Consider the following 27,592-nt stretch of genomic DNA (forward strand, 5'->3'; position numbering starts at 1 on the left):
TCTGATCCTTTAGAAATCATTCTAATATACTGATTTGGTGCTTCAGAAACATTTCTTAACATTTTATTGTTGAAAAAGTTGTGGTGTGCAATATTTTTGTGGAAACCATGAAAAAAAGGATTCTTATATAGAGTTAAAAAAATAAAATATAATTTCTTTTTTAATATATTTGTATGGGACCTATAATTTGTGAATGACATAAATGCAAACATTTTATATTAGAATGTATAATAATTTTCTTTCTTTCTTTATTTGTGAACCTGGCTTATAAATCTGACAGGGTCACATGCTCAGTTTGACTGAACATGACTCTTCTGCCTGTATAAGGAGATTAAGCATGCTGTTTAATGCTTTATGTTACTCTTTTCAGGAATGCTGAACTTCCTGTCTCATTCTCAGTGGTTCACTGGAGCTGTCGATCAGGCCTCAGAGTCCTTACGTTTGAGCAACATGGCTGCTAAGACACCCGTCTGTCCAAACACTCTTATAGAGTGAGACTGGCAGTGTGACAGACTGAAGATGATTATTGATCACTGATCAGATTTCTTTGCTTTCAATGCTTGTCTGCACTGGAGGAGCTACTGGCTGACCGAGCTGCTGGCCAACATCTCCCTCTCTTTCTCTCTCTGTCCTCTTTCCTCACCCTCCCATCATCTGTCTCTCTTTTACTCTCTAGAGAGGGGTAACCCAGATTTCAGAAATGAATTGCTGCCTATTTCTCTTCATCTACTGCCTCCTTTTCCCTCTCTCTCTCGCTCTCTCTCTCTCTCTCTCTCTCTCTCTCTCTGTCTCACTTCACTTCAATCCCCTCTTTCTGTTGGTAAAAACAGAATCAATCTTGGAAAGTGAAAATCGCCTCTTTTCCTCACCCCCTCTATTGGATAAAGGAATATACGGCCGTACACTCCTCCTTCTTCTCTCTTTCCTGGAAAGCTGCTGTATCATCCTTCCCTTCATTTTTAATTTCCTTTTGGGCTTTCATTCTTTTTTCAGGTGCATTTCCTCTCTTGTAGACCTTCTGTTCATTGAGGTTGTCTCCTTTTTTTTTTCTTTTTTTTCTTTTTTTTTTTTACTTTTTATGAGCCAACGATTGATTGCATAGAACAGCAAGAGTCTTGAGAAGAGGTGAGAGGAAGAGAGAGGGGAGGAAGAGGAGAAACCATACTGCCACACTTACAGGTATTTACAGCTTTCTTTCTTTTCTTTCTTTCTTTCATAAACTGTAGTCTGTGTCACTCATTGGTGGATATCCTAAATTCTTTGTTTCCTTTCTTCTGTCTCCAGCTCTGTAGATCTGCTCTTTAATTAATGTAGCAATCATTTGTTTGGTGTTGTCTCCTGTTTGATTTGACCGTGTGTCATCATTCATTTCAGATTTTCTTGATTCATTCTCTTTTATTAATGTGAGTCTGATCGATCCTAAAGCACTCCACTTCTGACTGACCTCAAACCAGCCAAAAAACAGCAGTCAGTTCATGTCAAAGATGTTTAGATGTATGCCTTGTTTATTGCTCTTGTCATTTTAATAATAAAGCAAATGAAATATACAGTATTTATAGTATTACTTTAGTGTTAATATAAAATATAACACCAGACCTGTATAGTAATATAATTATATTTAATACATATACACTTATATATGCACACCTAATATATGCACTTGTTGTTTTGGCATTTTAATAAGAATTCCACAACTGAACACTACTAAACTGAAGCTATAAAATGGCAAAAATTATATTTAAAAAAAAGTATAAAATTAAAATCAAGATATTAAATTGTATTACATTATATTATATATTTAATAAATTGTATAAAAAAGAATGTGGGGAGACAATGAGCTTGCAGAAAATGTGGAAGAGCAGGTGGTGGGAATCTGGTTAACATGGAGAATGTAGGGTGTGTGTGTGTGTGTGTGTGTGTGTGTGTGTGTGTTTGAAGTAGGGCAGAAGGTACACTAATCGCTATGCGTTAAGTCCCAGTGGAAGTTTCTCTTAGAGTGTGTATTAACCTCTATTTCACTCTCTGTTTCTCATCCTCCCTTTCCTCCTCCTGGGAATCCCTTCCTTTCATTTCCTCAACATCACAAACTGAACTGCCATCACATCCTATTGAATTCCTTCCTTTACATTCTATGTAACCTCTTACACTTTATCTGTGTTTTACCAGACATTTTTCTTCTAATAAATCCTCTTGTTGGTCCTTAACCCCTCGCTTACATAACCCGTCCATCCTTCTCCCAGTCTTCTTCTCTGTGTCTTGTTCTCTCCAACCCAACTGGTAGTATGTCTACCCCGGTCTCTCCGTCTCCATCTCTGTCTCCCCTGGCCCTGTCCTCCCCATCTCCCTCCTCCTCCCCGCTCCCCTCTCCTCTTTCTCCTCCCCCCAGGCTGCCAGTCTTCCAGAGGAAGGGAGCTCTCAAGCACAAGAGGGTCATTGAAGTGAAGGACCACCAGTTCACAGCCCGATTCTTCAAGCAGCCTACTTTCTGCAGCCACTGCACTGACTTCATCTGGTACTTCACACTTGTAACACTGTTGGCCACATCTATAACTCCTAACATTATTATGCTGTAAACCGACACTTCTACCTTAACCTTTACATTGGACTGCATTTATGTATTGATTTAGTCCTAAAATCTTAATGTCCATATTGTGATTCAAATCATAACTCACTTTCAATGCTGTACTGGCCTTGTCATGTACTTTGTAGTTGATACTGAATTGTTATAATCTGAAGCCTCTTCAAGTACAGTTAGCTATAACACTACATCATAATTTATTTATTAAAAGACTACATTTTAAAATGATGAGCATTTTTTTCTTTCCGATCTTTTTTTTTTTTTTTTTTTTTGTACTACATTTTGTACTACTTGCATCGGTTGAAAAGTTTTGGCTGTCTAAGATTTTTTAAAACATTTTTATAGAGCTTTTTATGCTCGCCCAGACCACATTTATTTAATCAAAAATACAGTACAATTAGTAATGTTATGAAATATTTGTAACATTTCAAATAGCTCTTTTCTATTATAATATGTTTTTTATATGTACATAATTTATTTCTGTGATGATAAAAGTGATTATTCAGCATCAATACTCAGTCTTCAGTGTCACATGATCCTTCAGCAATCATTTCTAATATGCTGATTTGGTTCACTTAAACATTTCTTATCATTATAAATGTTGAAAAATGTTGTGCTACTAAATATTTATGTGGAGAATATGATACAATTTTGCAACATTCTTTAAAAAATAGAAAAACATTGTTACACTGTCACTTTTGATTAATTTGATTCATCAATGCTGAATAAAAGTATTAATTTCGTTAAAAATATATATCTAACTGACCCCATACTTTTGAATGGTGGTGTATGTACAAAAATGCAATTTTAAAAATTGCTATCTTCCAATAAGGCATATTTCCAAATAAACCATACATAAATTTAAGCCTAATTAAAACTTAATCAGGTTTATACCGCAAATGGTAAGAATAAGTAATATACTTAATTAAGCATATGCTGTTGTTAATTGTGTAAATATAGTCATTTATCTATAAATATTTATATAATTTACTAGAAAACAAGTCTAAAGAACTCAGTTGACATTTACAATGAGTACATTTTCGATGACATACACAGAGAGGGCAGAAGAACACTGTCCCACACGTGTGTTACATGACTACGCTTGTTCTCAGTTTCCTCCATGCCTCATAAAACTCATGCCTTGAGGGGCCTCTTAAATTATGCAGTCCTCTCTGTTTGAGCTGCCATTTAACCAAAAGCTCCACAGAACCCGCATAGAACTGCGCCCGGCCATATGGCCCATGCATTGCCCACTTATAGGCCTCATGTTCATTAGTACAGCACAAATAGCTTCTGATAGATGCATCTGTTTCTCATTTCGTCCTTTCATTTCAATTCATTGAAGTTTTATTGCTATTGCTATTGGAGTACATCATTTCCAAAGTATTGTAAAGTACATTTGTATATTTTTTAGCTTTATAATTTTCACAAACTCAAAGTACTCCTAACCTACTATCTGTCAGTGGTATGAGTACCATCAAAATGTTTAAGTAGATTTTTTAGGAGAAAGACTGAAATGAAATGTCACTACTATTCCAAATACTGTAGCTGTTTTCTGTTTTAATAATGTTTTTAAATATTATTTATTTCTGTGATGGCAAAGCTGCTGTTAGTCCGGTCTTTAGTGTCACATTATCCTGCAGAAATCATTCTAATATGAATATATACATGTAAATATTTTCAAAATGTATACTGTGTGTGTGTTGTTGTAAATACATAATAAATACACACAGTACACACACGTATATTATGTAAGCAAAAACGTTTATTTTGGATGTGATTAATCGCGATTAATCGTTTGACAGCACTATTGAAAACAGTTGTGATATTTCCAAGTATATGTTGATATTGATTGGTCTGAAGGATGCTCTCAAAGAGTCGTATATACACTCAGATGCATTTCAGAGCAGATCATGCCCAAAGTGTTGGGTGCCAAAGTATCTTATTTTAGCACCTGAGGGATTTATGCCAAGTTGTGTTTTGCATAGCAAATATATCAGGAGCAGAGCAGAGCACTTAAATTGCCCATCAGATGAGGATTTCTTGAAATTACCTTATCTGTCACGGCCTCAGTAGCTTATGTCTTCTGTTTGCCCTCTGTGCTTATACACATACACAACACCACAGCTCTCTATGATCTCCTCTTTTCACAAATCTATTACACACAATATAATTAGACACATGATGTGAGTTGTTGTTTATGTTTTACAGGGGAATTGGAAAGCAAGGATTCCAGTGTCAAGGTAATAATTTTGAATGTATAACACATTTTACCATATTTAAATTCATTCCACAGATTAATTTATCGTCAGTTTTTTCAGATCTTCCTGTCTATCTATAGCAGTGTTTCTGCTTTTCATGAGCCATTCGTTTTGTTGGCTGTTTATGAAATAAATACCCTTAATTGTTATCATGCATTAAGATCCAAGGATGTAACTAAATCTTCAATATTTAAATAGGGCCAAATTTAAAGTGTAGGCCTCAATTTGATCTGAATTTTGGGGGAATACAGTACATGTCCCCCTCAGTGTCTATAGTGGTTAAGGCCCTGTAAAGATCCAAAAGTATTTTGCTGAAGCAATTCATCTTTGATGATTGGTAAGCTGAGACGGCAATATCTGAGCAAAGCCATTTTCTGACCCGAGTTCAAGTCCCAGCTTTTGGTTCTTTCTGATCCTGTTCCCTCTCTCTTTCTCACTTCACTTTTTGTCCATTCTCTGTAATGTCCTGTAGTCAAATATGCCAAAAAAGGGTTATAACTTTAAGTCAGCAATTCACCCTTTCTAAGTGCCATGTTATTGATCTTATTGTAAACGTTTCATCAATGTGTGTTTAATGTAAAAATAATTTTTAGTTTGGATATTTTTAGTATGGATAGAACAAAGTCCCTGCCCTGCGGTCAACCCCCACCCCCCGTTAATCCATTTTAGTCAGATGCATGTCACAAAACGAAAAAAAAAAAGATCTAACGCTACTTCCATTACATAACGACTTTAAAAAGACCTGTAGCAATATAATATACTCCCTCGATTTAATCCCACTATAACAGTGTATTTTTGCTGCATTATGATTTTTATCACGAATTATGACATTTAGGGCCAGATTTACTAACTGCTTGCACCACTGCAAACCCTGTCTACTGCAAACTACTATCAGTAAGCAGTGAAACATAAGCGATGGAAAGGTGTGGAGACAGTTATTTTTGCAGCTGACCTGATTGCATAGTTGCATTGTAGTTTCTCTTTCAGAAGCAAATTATATGGGAGGAGAGTGTTTAAGTGAATCGTACAAAGTTATTTAGGTTTCAGGGTTCCTACGCAGTTTGGAAAAGTATGGAATTTGATACTGAGTAATTTCCAGGTTTAATTTTCTTCATAGATGGCAGTGATGCACAAAGGAAATAGATTATATATACTGTATATACACAGTATAAAACTGTAAATTGTAATTCGTAAACACGAAAGAAAAATTCCAATACACATTTCTAGAAGGCACAAAAAAAGTTTATTTAATATTTACATAAAAATATTTACAGGTGACTGGACAATATACCAAATATAAAGATAAAACAAATGCTCCTATGAACCATTTATGTTAAGCTTGGTCTGAAAATCTACTGAGTCTGAAAAAGTATGGAATTTTGAGATGGAAAATGTGTAGGAATCCTGAGGTTTGCGGTAGTCAGTTTAGTGGTATTTGCCCTATTATTTAACTCCCAAAAGAAGCTTGTCTTCACCCATTTTGCACCAATGTGATTATCATCAGCTCTGCTTGTTTGCGACCCTATGCTAATTTGCGCTGCTCTTAGTAGATTGCATTGGTCATTATGGAAATGAACTGGCTGTGTTTCTTTAATTTGAGGATTGTCAGTAGATCACCTGCAGAACTTTCCACTCTCATTGGAAATTTTATGGGATTGCGTTCTCGTGCTAATTTGCCCTATTTAGTAAATCTTCCCCATAATATTTCTGATTAAATTATGAAAAATGAGCGTTTTATTGTAAATGAATAATCTCCTATAAGCCATAAGCATATAAAATATTAATGTAGTGTTCTGCCATTTTACTTAATAAACCTTGATGACTTGCATATGACACAACAGAATTGTTTTACTAGATATAGTATATGTTTCTTTTAGTCTGCAGTTTTGTGGTGCACAAACGCTGCCATGAGTTTGTCACTTTTACTTGTCCCGGAGCCATCACTGCTCCCAAAGCAGAGGTATGTATGTACTGTTAATGTATACAGTTTGTCATCTTTTTGCCATTTAGCATTATTATTTTTAGTTTATTAGTTATTGTCCTCTCACTCTATATTATTTTTCTTTTCATTTCATTATTTTGCTTGATCATCATATAACTCTTCTTTTCATGCTTGATGGTCTGCTATGATCACCGCAGTTCATCTTTTGTTCTACTGTATCATCCATACCCCATCCGTCTCTCACCTCTTCATTTTCACATTTTTGCATGGCAAGCCATTTATTTTTTGGCTGAGTAAGCCAATATGGAAGTAGGTCTCACCGTCACGCTCATCTTTTCCTTTTCTCGACGAGCCTTTTATTGCTCTCTCTTGCATTCCTTCTTTAAAAGAGGAGGCTTTAAAGGAAAAAGAATATCAATTTTCTCTCTCTTGCTCTCTCTTATTCGTGCTACACTACGATAAAACGTGTATGGGATGTGATATGATGGTCTTACGCTGCTACTCACACTCATGTAGTGCACAGTGAGTATAAGAATACGTGTGAAAGAGAAAGGAAGGAAGGAAGGAAGGAAGAGGCTATATAAGGCATCATGGGCCGCTTCCAAACGCTGTTTCAAAAGGCAGACAACTTAATTTTGCTGCCTGCAAATGTACTTTCTTTTGACATCACATCCCCACATCTTTTGTGAGGAATGCATTGTGACAATGATTATGATGAAGTGAGGTAAATGTTGATTATAAACCTACTGTATATTTAATTTAGTAGAAAAGTGATGAAAAATAGATTGCTTAATTAAAAATTTATTATTTTACCCAGTATATGTGTCTGTGCTAAATAATATAATATAATATAATAAATACAAAATACAAAAAAATCCCCTGCCTAAACTCAGTAATGCTTATCTGCTTATATTTATTTATTTATTTATTTATTTATGCCAATTCATTTGAAATGAGGTACAAGGCAGACTTGCAAATAAAATGCTAAAAATTTTATTATATTATTAATATTATTATAATAATAAATATTATATTAATTTATTCAACTAATTTAACTTCTCAGTTTTTTTGTGCATATACAGCTCGTTAGCATAAATAACTATATAAATAAAATAAATAACTATATAATATTAATTATACAAAAAACTATATTTATAAATAACTATAAATCATAATATAATATTATAATTGTTCAAATTTCTTAATTATTAGAACAACTTGAATTCATCTGTGGGAGTCTCTTGCTGTATGCTTTGTGTTCATTCCCGGAATGAAAAACTAATCCAACATGCTGGATGGTACATTTCATTCAGTATTATTCATTAAAAAAAAAAATTGAATAAAAGATTTACAGTATGTATTTTATGCTTATTAGAATCTCATACTGTTAGCTTAGCAACATGCTAACGTGAAATTCTATTGAAATGAACACGAATTAAATGTGTAAAGCAGTGTTCAGTGTTTTATATTTACTTAATAAAATGGTTGTAAAATGAGGCTGTGCATGTGCGACTAGGCCGTAAGGAAGGGTAGACAATGATGCCCGTGTGAGAAGCAGATGAGGCAGACTGACAGAGAGGAAGGGAAGTGAAGAGGAAGATTGTCAGAGGATGAAGAAAAGGAGCAGGCAGCATGAAGAGAGTGAGAATGAGGGGAAGGGAGAGAAACCAGGGTGGGGTGGAGAGGGTTTAGGTATTTAGGAGGATTCAGTTTTCACAGCTGAGCTGAACTCATATATTCATCCACCATTCATCCTCAAAATAGCCCAAGCTAATTGGCTCCCAGTGAAAAAGTCACTTCAAAATGAAGCCTTTCCTCTGGACCTTTAAAGAGAGAGCGAGAGAGTGAGAACTAGAGGGAAAGTAGAGTAGCTGTGTTTGTTTGTGCATATGCTTGCTGTGTCTGTGCATAAAGATTGTCCTATTTATAAAGCAATGAACAGTACGAGAGGGTTTCTTATCAGACACATAATTTAAATCACTTTTTCCTTCTCTCATGGCCAACCCATTTCCTAGAACTGGGTGTGCACGGCGTCCCTCTGTGTTAAATATGAAATCACATCAAAGTGCTTTTGCCGGCGGACTAAACAATTAAATAATTAAAGGAGTACATTGTTTTTGTCTGTCCGTCTCTCCAGGATCTCAAGAGCAAACACAAGTTTAAAGTACATACATACTCCAGTCCAACCTTCTGTGATCACTGTGGGTCTCTGCTGTACGGCCTCATACATCAGGGCATGCAATGTGCCAGTGAGTCTATTTATATTGAGATCTAAATGAAGTTCATCTATTCTAGACTGTAGACTGACATGCTGTGGACTTAGAACAATGTAGTTACAGTATATTATTTACCTGGATTATCACAGCAGTTTTCATGACTTATTGTGCAAATATAATATAATAAAGTGTTACTTTAAGGTTTTTTTTTATTATTTTGATATATTTTTTTATTATTATTTTAGTGTAATGTTTTAGTGTAATAGTATAATATTAATAGAAAATATAGCTGCAAGCAGCAATGACGGGGCCAAGCACATCAGCGGCAAAATTAGGAGCTAAGCATAGTGCGGAGCATCAGAACAACTGCAGTAATGAGTAATTGAAGCCATTTTAAGATTATTGTAGTCCAAATGAGTGAAAAATCATTTAAAACTAGCGGTAATAGGATTGAATGACTTTTAACTTTTGACCAACAAGTGGCACCGTTATCAAATCCATGTGGTGTGTTCTGTGTGAGGTGACAATGGCACACACAAAGTTTTGTGTCAATATGCCAAAGCATTGCAGAGATACAGCCTCAAGTGTCATTTTGGCATCATGCCTGAAATTTGTTGTTGTGGTATGTGAAAACTGTTTTGTCTATCAACATGAAATCCATAACTTTTTGTCAGCATGGTCTGAAGATCAGATCATGGTCTGAAGATCTGGGGAAGTCGTGGCCTAATGGTTAGAGAGTCGGACTCGTAATCGAAAGGTTGCGAGTTCGAGCCCCCGGCCGGCAGGGATTGTAGGTGGGGGGAGTGAATGTCCAGCGCTCTCTCCACCCTCAATACCACGACTGAGGTGCCCTTGAGCAAGGCACCGAACCTTGCTCCGAACCCCCAATTGCTGCCCACTGCTCCGGGTGTGTGTTCACGGTGTGTGTGTGTGTGTGTGTGTGTGTGTGTGTGCATTTGTTCACTACTCACTGCTGTGTGTGTGCACTTAGATGGGTTAAACGCAGAGCACCAATTTCGAGTATGGGTCACCATACTTGACAATACGTCACGACTTTACTTTAGAAGATGATATGATTAGATTTTTGTGAAAATCGGACCAACGGTCTAGGAGGAGTTTGAAAAAGTAGGTTTTTAAAGAAAATCAAAAGAGCAGAGAGGAAGTTTGGCTGACTATAGCAACATTGGTATCACTGTTTGCAGCATGACCCAAGGAATCTATTAATACCAGTCTCATTACAATAGGCAAAATTCACAGAAAGATATAAGCATTTATTTAAAATTTCATTATGACTTTTGACCACAAGGTGGCACTGTTTCAAAACGTTTTGAGTACTTTCAGGTCATGGTCTCCATGGTACATATAAAGTTTCGTAATGGTACACCAATGCATTCGTAAAATATAGCATTTTTAATCATAATACCCCATTATAGTCAATGGCAATTTCATGTTTTGTTCAATTATAGAGCCACCAAAAGGCACAATCCCACCAAATTTTGTGCGTGTCCTTAGAGTGTGCCCATACATGTGTGTCAAATTTGGTGAAAATATCTAATTTTGTTTTGGAGTTATAGACATATTTGTGTGTAAGTAGATAAAAAAATGACTGTTGACTTTGTTTGCATTTTTGTGCCACTTACTATCAAAATTTTGGCAATTGGGTATTAGCATGTAGCCAGGATGCTATGTTTTCGAACTTCCCACGGTGGTTTCGTGTCGATCTAAGTAACGGTTTCTAAGATATTGGCAAATGTTTTTTAAGCGCCAAAATGCAACGTAGCACAAACCATAAGGCAAAATCTGGCAAGTTTGGTATCGTTGGACTCGGCAAGGATTCAGGAGTCTAAAAAGGTGACTCTTGTGGAAATAAGTCAACCCCACCCAAAGTTATAAGCATTTGAATATTTGATTTGAAACTTCTCAGGCTCCTTCAGGGCATTGTGCTGATGACCCATACCAAGTTTCGTAACGATACGTTAATGCGTTCGTAAAATATAGCATTTTACTACAACATTCAGCATGGCCGACACCCAAAATAGCTGACATGGGAAAATTATGGTTGGACTCGGCATGATGCACTGAATCTAAAGAGCCCTAAAGATTTTAAAGATCTAAAGATTTTTATGATTTTTGGCAAAACCATTCACAAGTTATAAGCATAAATATGCATTTTTCATATCTCCTGACCACTAGGTGGCACAGCGCCAAAACACTGCAGGTGGTCTGTAGATGATCTGAACCAATTTTGGTGAGAATTGGATGAACCGTCTAGGACGAGTTCGACAAAGTAGGTTTTACGCACAATTGAAGATAGCGAAAAAACTAAATCTTACGATTCTTGAATTTTGGACTTGATTCTTAGGACTTAGGATTCAGAGAATTTTTTTTTATTTAATTTTGTGGCTTACGGTTCAAAAGTTATTAGCATTTAAAAATTTAATTTTTGGACAAGTGGTGGCATCATCTATTAGTGTGCCAAATTTTACAACTTTCCCGCAATCGGTTCTATGGGCTGCCATTGACTTTGCGGCAGAAGAAGAAGAAGAATAACGCCAACGGTTTCAATAGGTGCCTACGCACCTTCGGTGCTTAGCCCCTAAATATAACACCAGCAGTACTGTATAATTATATAAATGTGCATATATATGTATATAATATAATTATATAAACATTTTTTGTTTTGTCATTTTAATTAGAATTCCACAGTTGAACACTACTAAACTGAAACCATAATACAGTATAACAAAAACGATATAAAAAAATTATATTATATTTGATTATATTATATTTGAGCAATTACTTGGTAATTAATTAACTTGAATTAGTGCAAATTAGGATTTCCAGCGTAATCCTGCCAGCTATGCAAGGATATGTATAAATGACTGTACATTTTTATATTTTTTCATTTAAATTTCAGTTACATTAAATATTATTATGATAGCTTTCAATGAATTGTCTGTGGAAGTCTCTTGCTTGTACACAATATGGTGAAGAACAACATTCATATAGTTCACTTATAGAGTTTTTATAACATTTTTACCCTGTTTAAATTTCTGTTGTATCAATTCTTAGATCTAAATTAGCATAGCATAATCATAAAGATTGCTGTCATTAAATTAACACAGTTTTATGTAATTATATGTAACTGTAGAGTAATGCTTTTAAGGCTTTTAATAGATATCTCATACTATATATTAGATTGAATTAATTCCCTTTAACTCCGAATTAATCCATGTAATAACAACCATGTCATCTAATATAATTTGCATGACACTTTCAGAAAATAATAAAGCAGGCGGTGGCATATGACAGCACTTGCTGTTTCAGCATGTTGTCTCATAACATACAGCGTACTGTAGTGGCTGTTAACACTGTTTGTATTAGATATAAAAGGTTTACAGTATTAGGCAGACGGCTCCTTATAATTGTTGTTTTTGAACTGAAAGGAGACTATATACATTATATTTAATTTTTTCCTCACACTCTTTCTCTCTCTTTTATTTTTGTGGTATGTGTGTGTTTGTGTTTGTGTTTGTGTGTCTGTGTGAGAGAGGCTGTGATATGAATGTACACAAGCGCTGTGAGAACAGCGTCCCCAGCCTGTGCGGACAGGACCACACTGAGAAAAGAGGACGGATTCGCCTGACCGTGCGTGGAGACAAAGAGGACATATATATCACAGGTGAACATAACTAACTTTTACAAACTGATGAACACTATTAGACTTTTCGGTAACACTTTAGTACAGGGACCAATTCGCACTATTAACTAGTTGCTTATTAGCATGCCTATTATTAGCATATTGGCTGTTTATTAGTACTTATATAGCACATATTCTGCATGACCATATTCTACATCCCTAATCCTACCCAATACTTAAACTTAACAACTACCGTAGGCTACTAACTTAGGAGTTTATTGAGGCAAAAGTCGTAGTTAATGGTTTGTTAATTGTGAGAATGTGACCTTAAAATAAAGTGCGACCCTCTTCTCAAATAGCACAATCGTGAATGCAGTTAATTTTAGTATACCTTGATATTTTTCAATATTTTTCTTCATATTTTATTTGTTATTATATGCTACATGTTTTTATTTTTGTGCTATGCCACATAAGATGTCTTGACATTTTTTACTTTTGATATTCAATTTTATATATATATATATATATATATATATATATATATATATATGTATATGTTACATTCCTCAAAATGACACAATAAACAATATCATTTAGACTCTTTCCAGGGCATTATGGGAGGAATTAGTAAGAAAAGTTTCCTTTTTAACCCTTTCAGTAAAAATATTTTCTGTTTTACACAAATTATACTTTTGACTGCTTTTGTCGAATGCAACCATTCAACCCTGTTTCCCGTGATATTGTAAAATATAAATTACCAAACAAATAGTTTTCTTTTATAAAAAATATAAGTCTATCAACATCTATAAACTATCATTTGTTTATAAACTAGATAAACCCTATCATAATTATATAGCTTGTATTAATTATATATTAAGCTTTCTTAGTTATGTTGGGTTGTATTAATAAATTGCATATATTTTATGGTTATTTAATATTTATTACTAGAAAATTACAATGTAAAAGAAATCTGTAGGATTACAACTGAATTTATGCCCCAAGTTTTAGTAAAAGGATTGCAAAAAAAATCAAACCCCTTACAAAATTAATAGAAAATAAACCATCTGCCCTTGTTTTATGTCCTATTCGTAGAAAGTGCTAAGTAATGTTTATTAAGATTCCCCTATTTATACCCCAGTGAAGAATTACTCCTTTGCTCACAGACAGAATTTGCTGCTTAAGGAAGCCCACTGGAGATGCATTATGAGCCGCATGGCACAGCTCAACTTTCCTCCAGCAGAGGGAAATGTGTGCATATAGTATCATCAGTACACGAGGAACAAGCTAATTATACACACACACACACAATCTGCTGTATTACAATGCATTAGCTGCACTGTGTCAACTTAACTAAGCCTGTGGCTCTTAGATCAGCGCCACCATAGAGAGAATAATGAGTAGTGAGAAGACTACTAATGCTCTCCAGAGAATGTGAGCATTTAAAATGCACCGCTGCTCTTTTAAAGGCAACCAGCAGCTTGTCATTCTGACAGGTCAATTTAACAATACAGCTGAAAGCACATTCACTGTATGAAGCATAGCAGCACAACCACAGAGATATTCACTTTGTTCTATTGCATGGTATAGTTCATGCAATATTCAGTACTGGTATGTATGAACACACATAATCAGTTCTCGATGTGTAATGTATGTTTTAGTGCATGAAGCATATAACCTGATACCCATGGATCCTAACGGCCTGTCGGACCCTTATGTGAAGCTCAAACTCATTCCTGATCCAAAAAGCCAGAGCAAACAGAAAACCAAAACCATCCGTTCTACACTCAACCCTATCTGGAACGAGAGCTTCACCTTGTGAGTCTTATTTGTGTTTCTTTGTTTGTATGTGCATATGATGCAGAAGTTGTTGCTGTGGTTTTCTGAGTGGATGCTAGGTTATCTCTCTCTGTCCTCCTGTCTGTGTTTAGTTCAGTGCGTGGGAGGCAGTGGGACAGGCGTTTGTCTGTAGAGGTCTGGGACTGGGATCGGACCTCACGGAATGACTTCATGGGTGCTCTGTCGTTCGGCGTTAGTGAGATATTCAGACGTTCAGTCAGCGGCTGGTTCAAACTACTCAACCAGGATGAGGGAGAGTATTATAACATCCCTGTACCTGATCCAGACCTGCAGGTGCTCTCTCATATCATCTGCACTTTTTAATGTTATTATACTTATTTGTACTAATTCCTGATGACTTTTTTGTGATTTGTCACATTTATGATCTGAACAAATTTACTAGTTTTTAAACAAAGGTTTATTATTTCATTTTTGGTAAAATTCTTATTTACACCTTTTTGTGTGTGGGGGGGGGTCTGGTATTCCCTACATTATGGGGATCATATGTCCCCACAACTACAGTATATCAACTATAGTAATAATACCAGTATATTTTGATCTTGTGGGGACAATTTAAAGCTTATAAATCATACAGAGTGATCTTTTTTGAACGTCAAACAGAAATCAAACATCACACAAAACAGAAAGTTTTGTGTGATGGGTAAGGTTAGGGTTCGAGTAAGGGGATAGAAAGTACAGTTTGTACAGTATAAAATATAAAAACCATTACGCCTATGTCCCCATAAAACATCAAAACCCACCGTGTGTGTGTGACATTTTTTATACAAAGGTTATAAACACTTTGTAATAACATTCTATATGTTAACAATAATACAATTACTAAAATTTAATAACAATGAATAATACAGCATTTATTGAGAGTAATGTTAATTAACAAACCTCACCTCTTTCTTACAATCGACTGCAAGCTCACATTCAGATCTGCCCCATCCAGTCAACAACCAATAGATACTGTAGATCCAAGTTTTTGATAATCACTCAGAGCTACATTACAAAATTTTAAGAAAATATCTGTAGCTACTTCCATCAATTTTTAACAAATTTACATTTATTGTCTTCATGTTTTGCAATTTTTTATTACCTACCATAAGCACTATTGTAGGGAGTGTAGCCTGCAACTTTTGAGTTGCCTTCCATAAGTTGTGGTAAAAACAGAAAAGTCGTTGGCTGAAATCTTCAAGTCACTATCCATAAAGCATCATCATTGTGTCCTTGAGCAAAGCACTTTACTCCATTTTGCTCCAGGTGAGATTATCCCTGTAATAGATGTACTATAAGTCACTTTAGATAAAAGTGTCAACATGCAATATTCAGCCAAGAGAGTGCTGTAGAAGCCTAGGGAAAATCTCAGATCCACAAATAAACACATCCTGCTAAAATCAAATGTTCATTTTGACATCATGCAGTCACAAACAGCCACATCTATAAATTCTGTAAATGTCATCTTAGTCTGACCACATTCTGTGAGCACCATAATTGTGTCACTATCATATCACATCCACAGGAGGGCAGTGTAGTTCTTTATTGAAACAAACTATTCTTTTGCTCTCTCTCCCATCCCATCTTTCTCATCATTTCTGAAGGTACCAGATGATGCTATCATGCCCTCTGTTCCTCCTACTCATATTACTGTGATGATGCCTGTTCCTACTGTGACCCCTGCTGCTCTGAGTCCGACTCCCACGGCACTACAGACGGGCAAAGGCCGAGTCGGACTGCACGATTTCAACTTCCTCATGGTTCTGGGCAAAGGGAGTTTTGGCAAGGTGCTTGAAATTACTTACTTTTTTCATGCAAACATACACATATAGTGGGATCGAGGAGGTCACAATGAAAATATGGGATTCAAAATCTAATTAAACTAAATAGGATTCAGGATTTAGAAAAATTAGAAACAGTGAAATTCTGTGATGTAAAATGAATGTCACTAAAGCAAATAAACAACATTTTTCAAGTCAACTTTTTACTGACATTTGGACCCTGCTGCATGTGTAAAAATCGTTGTATTTCTTCTCCTGGTTGTCAGTGGAATAGAAATTTTTAAAGGAAACTCTCTGAACTCCCACAGACCGCCCACTCTGTTCACTGACCGTCTGATGCATATTGAACACCAAAATGGCAAGCGTTGACTATGATCAACAAGTTTCAGTCTGTTTGCCTTCATGCAACTTCCAAGAGTAAAGACACCATTTTTTATAATTAGTCTGTCAGTAAGCAAATTATGTTTACAAGGTAATGAGTTGATACAGTGATTGCTTTGAAGGACAAAATAATGAATCTGAGACATCAAATCTATGACAAATATATAGATTAGTCCCTTTCAAGTTTAAACTAGATTAGTTACAGTACAGTGCATTGGAGTGAATTTATTAATCATCAAGTGTTGTCTATACGCTCAACATTTTTTTTTTTTTTGCACTAATTAGTTTGTCTTAATTTAGTTTGTCCCACACTGGTCCAGGCTGTTGTTTGACTGTCAAGACAGAACACCTACAAACTACTGGAGACATCAACAATAATGGCTGGTGACGTTGACAAGCTCTTGTGTCAGGGGGTTAAAATAAAAGTTCACCCAAAAATGAAAATTGTGTCATCATTTCCTCGCCCTCATGTAATTTCAAACCTGTGTGACTTGTGCTAGTAACCAAAATGTTATGGTTACCATTGACTTCCACTGAATGCAAAACATTTCTCAAATTATCTTCTCTTATGTTCCACAGAAGAAAGTAAGTCATACAGGTTTGAAACGACATGAGGGTAAAGTAAATGGGAGTAAATTATTCCAGAATTTTCATTTTTCTGTGAATTATCATTTTAAGACATACCCGCAACTGTAGTTTTAATGGGTACAAAGACATTTTTATCGGTCATAACTTCTGGAGAGAAATAGCACAAACACTAGACAAGGAGGAAACTTGTGCATGTGTTGAATTAATACTGAGTATACTTTGAAAAAAACGTTGCTGCCGAAATCAGATCCTGTATTGTAGGCACTGGGCACTTAAACTTTGGACTTGGACTTCAAACTCTGACTTGAAACTGGACTTTGACCGCAGTTATGAATGAACTTGGACTCGGGTGGACTTGTACTTGAACTGGACACGGACTCAGGACATTTTGGGCTTTACTGAGTAAAGATGACATGCAACATGAAAGAAAAAACAAGTAACAACATAAAGTTAAGATAAAGTGACCTTAATAAATGTCTCCCATTCAAACTCAATTGGTTAAGCACTAGGAGGACCAAACACTAGTAGGTACTACATTTGTTTCAGGTACTTTTTGCCTACTGTTTTATGAATGCTATAAATTTGGACATGCTACTCGACTCGCATACAGTTTTTTATTAATTATTTTTGTCCACAGGGTGGCAACACTAGGTGGCCCAGATTGTTTTTTCACAAAAAAAACGGCTGAGACTTATTAACAAGCACTTGTATGATGGGGGTTAAGAGATAAGTATACTTGCGTCAAAGTATACTTTGGCCTTCAGCCTAAGTAGATGGGTTTGGGACAAAACAGGCTGCAAGGCAGACCAGACTTTTATGCCAAAATTCTGGCTACATGAGACCACACTCACCCATCAACAAACAAGTCTACTTCCATGTTCCCTGTAGATGCAATAAGGAGTGCGAAGGGTAAAATGTCCTTGGAACTGAATTAGGCCCTTGTCTCATTCGTTCCTGGGCTGCTGCTGCTAATTCAGGCAGAAGGGAAAACGCTAAAGCTTTGGTCCCAGCTGCAAGAAGAGGGGGCTGATTTCCCTATCAAAAATTTGCAGCTGTGGCTCTGCCTCGCTTCCTCTAGGAGGCAGAAGCTTTGACTGAAGGCCCAATGAGATGCAGACCTTATTCACCTTAAAATACCTGCAGCTATGTAGGCACACGGTCATTTGTGTGTTCGGCCGGTCTTGTTATGTGATAAATAAAGCAGAATTTGTGATACGTGTAAGAAACTCCTGGTGATTGCAAAACCAAGAGCAGCCATGGGATTTCAGAACGAATGCCTTGTTTTGGTCAAACAAAATGCTCAGTTCTTCTGTCTGTGCTGAGCAGAATCTAAATGCTTTTGTCGTGTGTCAGCACAGAGCACACAAGTGAAGGACTCTGAGCTGTGTGTTCCCTGAGGAATGACATGGGAATGTGTGTGTGTGTGTGTGTGTGTGTGTGTGTGTGCGTGTGCGCGTGCATTTTGCACTCTCTTGTTTGAACGTGTGGAGGAATGTTTGTTGCCTTTGTGGTTGTGTTCATGTACAGTATATAAAATAATTTTAAAGTGGATGTTGTGTGTGGTGTGCATATGTGCACACTTTTGTGTGTGTGTGTGTGTGTGTCCTCACAATATATTTGGTTATATAAGAGGCCAGGGTTATACTCAGTAGACAGCACATCCTCCAGGGCGTAGAACCGTGCTAAAGAAAGGATAGAAATGAGGGAAGAGATTAAAGTGAAGAGCAGAGGAGAGAGACCTGGGACCCAGAGATAGAAAAATGACACAAAGCAGAAAAAAAGACAGGAATAGAACAGGATCACACGAGTAAATGAAATGAATTGCTGGTAATTTTTTTTGTTTGATTTGAGGTAATGTTCCCTTATGAATGTTAAACTCGCTTTGAATGATGTTTTCTGCTCTTGCTTTGTGTTTGCCCAATCGAGTCGCTGCTGTAGGAATGTGAGCAGAAGATGATGAACTCTTAATTATTAATGTTCAAGAAGTGTTAGCGCAAAGTTTCTTTGTCATCCCGCAGGTCCTGTTGGCAGAGGAGAGGGGCAGCGAGCGCTTGTTTGCGGTGAAGGTGTTGAAGAAGGACGTGCTGTTTCAGGATGAGGACACAGAGAGTGCCATGGTGGAGAGAAGAGTGCTGGGCCTCGTGGGGCGACCTCACTTCCTGACCTCCCTCTACTACGCCTTTCAAACCGAGGTCTGTGTGTTCATCAATTGTGTGTGAGAGTGTGTAAGCGGTTAATGATTAAAAGAGAGTGGGAGCCTGGGGATGAGGTTTATACATGCATATGCACATTTGTAAATTATTAAATATATATGGACTGAAATGTCATTCGGCCCTTAGTGATGGAACAGATGCGCTCTTCACCTTCAGTGCCATTTTTAATTCACTTTTCTGACCTTGCACAGCTGGAACACGAGTACTGACATTTTGTGGGTCCTTCATGTCCACATGTGGACTCCCAGGGCAGAAACTGGATATTTTTAAATATGAATTCAGTATTTTTTTGTTTTTGTTGTGTTGGTTGATAGTATACTGACACCTAGTGGCGTGGATGCAGCATCACACTAAAGTTTTTTTTTTGTTTCTCACTTTATTTAGATTTTCTCCAATTCAGCAGGTTACACCATACAGTTAAATATATAGAATGATTAAAGAATGCTCAAATGATTAATAACATGCATATGTACTTATTTCCTACACAAATAAACAGTATGTAACAGTATATAAACATGAGTCTTATATTTGGGTATGTCAGGCGATGGAGAAAGTGTACCAAATAAAGCTGTAACAGCCAGAGGTTTAATATGAACTTTGAGAGTTTCAGATAATGTTTTAAAGATCTGGGACCAATAATTGTTTAAAGATGGGCAAGACCAAAACATATGCACAGTAGTTGCAGGAGCTTGGTGACAGCGGTCACACGAGGTATCCACCTCGGGATAAATTTTAGAAAGTCTAACTTTGGTCCAGTGAGTGCGATGAAGGATTTTACACTGAATCAGACCGTGATTGACACAAAAGGAAGAGGAGCGTACATGGCGTAGGATATTTTCCCATTGTTCTCCTGAAATATTTTCTCCTATGTCCTCTTCCCACTGAGATTTAATAGATGTGAGCATTCATGCAAAGTGTAAATCGCATTATAAAGATATGAAATCATGCCCTTCATACTATGAATAGGTTTGAAGAAGGAAAGTTTTCAAGTTCTGATGCCATTCTGCAGGTGATAGTTTCTGTTAACACAGGATTACCAAAGCAATCAAAGCATGTCGGATTTACCATAACTTGTCAATTGTAAAAAGCATTTATATCGTTACAAACCTCGTAATTACAATTTATAAACTCTCTGACCACATGACTGCAGCAACGTGATGTCTGGATTTTCTGGTAATTACAAAATGCCATGAACGCACCTAAATATTCATTAGGTCATGTGATTTAAAAATGGCTGCCACTATGAGTTAACCCACACTCCATGTAAAATAAACAGCTTTTATTAGGCTTCTAATATGCCTAAAAAAATGCACCTCTACTGAGGTTTGTATGCCAGATTAATGTCTGTATCAGTTATGGAGTAAAGCTGTTTAATCATAGTAAAAATGAAAGTATCACCATAAGTATTCTTCTTTTACCTCATTAAAAGGTTGTTTACATTGGCCTAGATAGGCACCGATAGATTCAATTAATTTGCCCTGAACAAGGCTGTTAGCAGTCTTGAGAGGGAGACAAATCTCAAGAACAGATTGCTTTTACAATATTGACTAACAGGGGTTATAAAATGTCAACATGAACAATGGGTGAACAAAATAACAGAAGCTTCTGACAATGTAATAATTATATTCTTGGAATGCTGTCATGTGAGTCCTAAACTGGCAACCTGGAACAACCTGCATAATAAAAGATGATTCGATGATCATTTCACTCTGACGTGATAAATAATTTTTGTAACTAATGAATCTGGAGGGCCTTTTTGCAATGTTAGTTGTCTCATTTTGCTTTGAAAAATGACTTTTCATAGAGCTAATTGTCTGACCTCTTTCAGCAGACACGTATTGCAAAGTGGCAATCAGCCTAATGAAATACATTGGCAGCTGCAGTACTGAAAGAGAGAAAAAGAGGAGTGTGTGTGTTTATGTTTGGCTTTAATGGTTTGTGAAGGTTTGAATTACTCTTGTTAAATCACTTGATCTTTTTTTCACCCCGTCGATTGAATTTGTAACAAACACTCTATGTGACTGTGTTTGGTAATGACTTCTTTGTGTATGTTAACCGTGTCTCATTGTTTCAAGTGCATGAAATAGAGTTTCCTGTCAAAGCTATCAGTTGCCCAGTGGAAAAATGCAGCATCCCACTGATCAGAAGTTGAAGTCTTACAGACACCAGATGCTGTAGTCAGATGCCTCTTGAGATAAAGTGGACCGTTATCTTGCCTTGGCTGTTGGTGACAAATACTAAAGTAACAGAGAAAACTTGGTGGTCTCAGCTGGGGAAGTCGTGGCCTAATGGTTAGAGAGTTGGACTCGTGATCCAAAGGTTGCGGGTTCGAGTCTCCGGCCGGCAGGAATTGTAGGTGGGGGGAGTGAATGTCCAGCGCTCTCTCCACCCTCAATACCACGACTGAGGTACCCTTGAGCAAGGCACCGAACCCCCAACTGCTCCCCGGGCGCTGCAGCATAAAATGGCTGCCCACTGCTCCGGGTGTGTGTTCACGGTGTGTGTGTGTTCACTGCTGTGTGTGTGCACGCGTGATGGGTTAAATGCAGAGCACGAATTCCGAGTATGGGTCACCATACTTGGCTGAATGTCACTTCACTTCACTTCACTTCCAACACAGAGTTAACACAATTTATTGTGGAGGTTGTGTAAACATTTAGTTTATTGTTTTTGAAAGAAGTCTCATATATTAATGAAGGCTGCATTTATTTGATTTTAAATGCAGTACAACAGTAATATTGTTAAATATTATTACAATTTAAAATACCTGTATTTTAAAAGGTAATGTATTCCTGTGATGGCAAAGCTGACGTTTCATTATTATTCTAGTTTTCAATGTCACATGATCCTTCAGAAGTCATTCTAATATGCTGATTTGCTGCTAAAGAAGCATTTCTTATTTTAACGGTTGAGGCTGGAGGGTTATAATCAAAGGACTCTGGTTTCAGTCAAACAAATTGCATCAGTGTTTCATAAACTTAGATTTTTGTTTATTCTACTGTCAGTTCAGTTAAATGTAAAAACGAAGTATTTCCTACTTTAATTTTGTCACTTTACTCATACTTTAATGTAAGCATAATTTCTGTAAAAATGTGATATTTATGGTATTGTGTGATCACAAGGTCTTGTTTCTATTCATGAACTATGAACTATATCTATTCGTGAATAATTTGACTGATTGCGAATCTACTGTGGCATTTGCTGTATTATTTAATTGAATAGCATGAGAACAAGCGGACGATTAATTTTTGATTCCATATCCGCTGATTGCTGATAATCAGTTTTGTGTTGTAGGATCGTCTGTATTACGTCATGGAGTACGTGAACGGTGGTGATCTTATGTTTCACATCCAAATCGTCGGCAAGTTTAAAGAACCGCATGCAGCGTAAGTTTAGCACATCTCTTCTCTAATAATTTTCTCAAAAATGAACATGTGCTGAAAATGTACTCATCCTCAGGCCATGCGAGATGTAGATGAGTTAATTCTTCATCAAAACAGATTTGGAGAAATTTACTATTACATCACTTGCTCACCAGTGGATCCTTTGCAGTGAATGGGTGCCGTCAGAACGAGAGTCCAAATAACTGCTAAAAACATTACAATAGTCTACAACTATTGCTTGCTTTTTCACTTTTTATAGTGTTTAAGTACCACCTCTATTCTGTTTCTAAATTCAACTGTTTGGCATCATCCTGCAGTGGAAGAATGTTTCCATTGATGAGAGATTTTCATGTTGGCAGGTTCTATGCTGCTGAGATCGCGGTGGGTCTGTTCTTCCTGCACAACAAAGGCATCATATACAGGTATAAGACATGATGACAGTCTCCTTCCACAAACTCACCGTATGTTACAGTCACTTAATATTTTCTCTCTTTCTGTGGTCTGCAGAGATCTAAAGCTGGACAATGTCCTGCTGGACAGTGAAGGACACATAAAGATAGCGGACTTTGGGATGTGTAGGGAAGGCATGATGGAAGGGGACACCACTCGGACCTTCTGTGGCACACCTGATTACATCGCACCTGAGGTTTCCTTTACTCCATCTCCTTCCTTCTCCCGTCTGATTCATCTTCTCTTCTTCATGACCTCGGCTCTGTGTTTACATGAACACTCGGTGGATGTGCGTCAGCACATGTCTGCATGTATGTGCATCTACATGTCTCTGTGTGATTTCATTTAGGTTCACTGCGGTGTTTACTACACGGCGACATGACGGACATCCCGCTCGAGTGATGTATGTGCTAAATCGTCAATGTTTGTGTTTTGCTGTGTGATGGAAAGGCGACGTGAATGTGGGTCTACTGAAGCCCAGTATGCGTCAGTGCTTTATTAACCTAGCAGTTAAACTGGCTCACATTGATCACATTATGTAAAAAAAAAAAAAAAGAAAAAGCCATTGATCTTTGTGTCCCTGTCATTTTGAAAAGATGCAATATGTGTCCCTGCAGGCAAGGAAATTAATCTCTCTTTCTCACGCTGTGACACACTCACGGCTGACACAGAGACATTGGCATATTTATTGTGTAATTATCTTTAATATGATTTTCATGAGCTTATCTGCACATTGAGAGGGCTGTAATAGCATCCATCTAACTCTGTAATGGCAACATTTCTAATTCATAAGATTTTGAGAATATAAAATTATGAAATTACTAAGCATTTAGCAAGGATGGGGAAAATTCAAGATCCATTTAAAAATCGGCCTTCTTTAAGTTTAGGAGTTGGAATGTGAATTTGATTGGTCACATTCCACAGGATGTTGAAGTGGAATGATGGGAAGTGGAATTTACTGAATTCAATGAAATTCAATAGTCACGAACAGAGAAACATAAGGTCAAGAACTTACCTAGAGGTCTACTTAAAGTTTCCATCTTATCATCCTGCTTCATGTTGTTTGGCTCCATTTTGAAGAGTTTTCTGTGAAGTATCTATAATAAATATGGTATATTAAAATGTTTAATTTATTGAATATATTTAAATGCCTACTGTTCATAAATTTGGGGTCAGTAAGTTTTTTTTTATGTTTTTTGAAAGAAGTCTCTTTTGCTCACCAAGGCTGCATTTATTTGATAAAAATACAGTAAAAGCAGTAATATTTTGAGATCTTATTAGAGTATGAAATAACCATTTTCTATTTTAATATATTTTAAAATGTAGTTTATTCCTGTGAGGCAAAGCTGAATTTTCAGAAGCTATTACTCCCGTCTTCAGTGTCACATGATCCTTCAAAAAATCATTCTAATATACTGATTTGCTGCTCTAGAAACATTTTTTACTATTATCAAATTTGAAGTTGTGCTGCTTTTTTTTTTATTTGAAAATGAAATCATTTGTTGTATTATAAATGCCTTTATTCTCAATTTTGATCATTTTAATGCATCCTTGCTGAATAAAGGTCTTCATTTATTTAAAAAAAATCGGACTGACCCCAAACTTTTGAATGGTAGTGTAGGTATTTTGTTCTATTCAAATTAAAATAGATTTAAATAAAATCTATAAAAAATAAAATAAAATAATTTTTTATGAAATACATTATTTCATAAATTCAGTATATATAAATGCAAATATAATCATATAAATTCAATTGTATCAAATTCTAAAATCATCTAATGTTTTCAGAACTATCACATTTTTGTATACCTTTATTGGTAAAAATATTAAAATATTATTCCTTAAATTCAAATCATAATTCTGCATCCTGTTTACAACTGAATTAAATAATTAAGTTGGAATTCTAAAGGCATTCTCAATTAACACTTTGGGAAATCTATACCCAAAATAAATGAAAAAACGGTTATAACAGATTTGTGCTGTTTTCAGATTGTGGCGTATCAGCCGTATGGTAAAGCAGTGGACTGGTGGTCATATGGAGTCCTGCTCTATGAGATGCTGGCTGGGCAGGTAATTTTTCATCCTCCGCTTCCCTGAGCCTTTAATTTTGTCCTTTTCTCAATAGATCTTCATCCCCGGCGCCCTCTCCCTCTGTCTCTCTCTTTTCATCAGCCTCCTTTTGATGGCATAGATGAGGAGGAGCTGTTTCAGTCCATCATGGAACAGAGCGTTTCATATCCGAAGAGTCTCTCTCGGGAGGCTGTGGCCATCTGCAAAGGGGTAATCTACTTCCTGTTCTTTCATCTCTTCTGCCTACATACTTTGCATGCACAGGGCAATCTATCCTATCTTTAATACTAACATAACTTCTAAAAATATTTGACTTAAATTAGCATACAATTGCATACAATTTCCATCCTTTCTGTCTCACTGATTTTCTGACATTCTTTCTCCATCTGTTTATCTTGCAGCTCCTCACCAAGAACCCTGCTAAGCGTTTGGGTGGAGGAGAGGATGCAGAGAGAGAGCTGCGGGAGCATCCTTTTTTCCGCTGGATAGACTGGGACCGAATAGAGAGACTGGAGATACAGCCTCCCTTCAAACCCAGAAGTGTCAGTATCACCTATCACAACACCTGTCTCTGTGTGTGGGTCAGGCTTTACCCCAGAAATGTCCCGCAATGATAGAAAATCTTATGGATTATTAAACATGCAAAAATGTCTTTACAAAAATGTAAAAATATAAAAAACTTGGTGCGATGATTTGGTTTTGAGGTAGAGGAAACAAAAAAAAACATTATAAATAAAAACAGTAGAAAAAATGCAAACTCCACACCATGAAAGAAAAAAAAGTGTATTAAATAATAAGTAAAAGGATGGGTGGATTGATTGATTGATCATGTTAAATATGATAAAAAAAATTATATTAAACCTCCCTTTAGGGACAACTACTGTGGATAAATTATTCATTCATTCATTCAGTAATTAAAAAGATAGTTGTTTTTAAACTCCAAATTGGTTTTCTTAAAGGGGTAGAATTTGCTTGGGAATTAATGATAGATGATAGATGATAGATAGATAGATAGATAGATAGATAGATAGATAGATAGATAGATAGATAGATAGATAGATAGATAGATAGATAGATAGATAGATAGATAGATAGATAGATAGATAGATAGATAGATTGATTGATTGATTGATTGATGAAGGGATGAAGGGATAAATTAATGATGGGTACATTTATAATACATGTATATTTATATATAATTAAATTATCTAAATTATAAATAAATGCTAGATATATATTTATGTAAAATATATAAACTATATGCTTATTGCTACATATTATATAATTTTTTTTTACAGCAAACACATTAGCTTTTCATTTGTTTATCTGTAGTACAGTAATTATAATTAACAATAGAACCAACAGAAGTTGTGGTACGTCCTCATTTACTTATGGAGATAAATGTTGTACAGTGTGTGTGTGTGTGTGTGTGTGTGTGTGTGTGTGTGTGTGTGTTGTTATTTTAAACCCATAACCATGTAACTGTATAGGCATTTATTAATGCGCTCTGCCTGCTTATTATTTTCAGCGTGCATCTGTGCATGTGTGCGTGCATATTTACTGGTGTTGTCTTGTAAAGATGGAACAACCAAAATAAACCTGACCCTCATTGCCTGTAGCTCTTTGCCCATATTACTCATGCTAATCTATGTGGATATTATGCTGTGTGAATGTATGTATGTGAGCACAGCAAATAAGTAGAGGTGCTCTGAGTTCACAGCGCTGAACTGACGTCAATAGCATCCACTTTATTTGCTTGGTATTTAATAGAAATAAACATAACACAGCTGATTCTATTTGTCATTCCCACAGGGAGGCAAAAAAGGAGAGAACTTTGATAAGTTTTTCACATCCGCCCCCTCCGCCCTCACGCCCTCTGACCCGGATGTTCTTGCCGCTATAAGTCAAGAGGAATTCCAAGACTTCACCTACATAAACCCGGAATTTCCTCCTTCACCCCTAACAGCTGTCTGAGAAAACTTCAATCAATCCACACCAATCGTCTTTTGACTTTTTCTGCTCCTGTTCATGATTTAAACTATGGTGACCAAAAAAAAAAAAAAAAGAATGTGTAATTTGGCTTCAGCTTGCTTACAATAGGAGTCTGTCTCAATTAGACCAGCAATCACCTTCTGCAACAACACCACACTGATTTTAATCATCTTAAGGGTAAAGCAAACTAAGCATTAATAATATTTAGCCGGTCCACTCTGAGAGTATCAACCTGAATTATTTAAGGTTCATGCATTCATG

General features: G+C 36.3%; 1 protein-coding gene across 1 annotated transcript; it reads left to right on the forward strand.

Moving 5' to 3' along the window:
- Positions 1-2,282: 2,282 nt before the first annotated feature.
- Positions 2,283-27,313, forward strand: LOC306877604 (protein kinase C alpha type-like; the record flags this gene model as incomplete). Its single annotated transcript, XM_079429460.1, has 16 exons — positions 2,283-2,512; positions 4,790-4,821; positions 6,717-6,799; positions 8,919-9,030; positions 12,551-12,679; positions 14,296-14,452; positions 14,566-14,767; positions 16,078-16,260; positions 19,242-19,415; positions 22,731-22,822; positions 23,179-23,241; positions 23,327-23,465; positions 25,259-25,339; positions 25,442-25,549; positions 25,741-25,881; positions 27,152-27,313. The coding sequence occupies 16 exons, from the start codon at positions 2,283-2,285 to the stop codon at positions 27,311-27,313; spliced, it is 2,088 nt and encodes a 695-aa protein (XP_079285586.1).
- Between the last annotated feature and the right edge of the window lie 279 nt (positions 27,314-27,592).

The sequence above is a fragment of the Barbus barbus genome, assembly GCF_936440315.1.
Source record: "Barbus barbus genome assembly, chromosome: 12".
Classification (NCBI taxonomy): domain Eukaryota; kingdom Metazoa; phylum Chordata; class Actinopteri; order Cypriniformes; family Cyprinidae; genus Barbus; species Barbus barbus.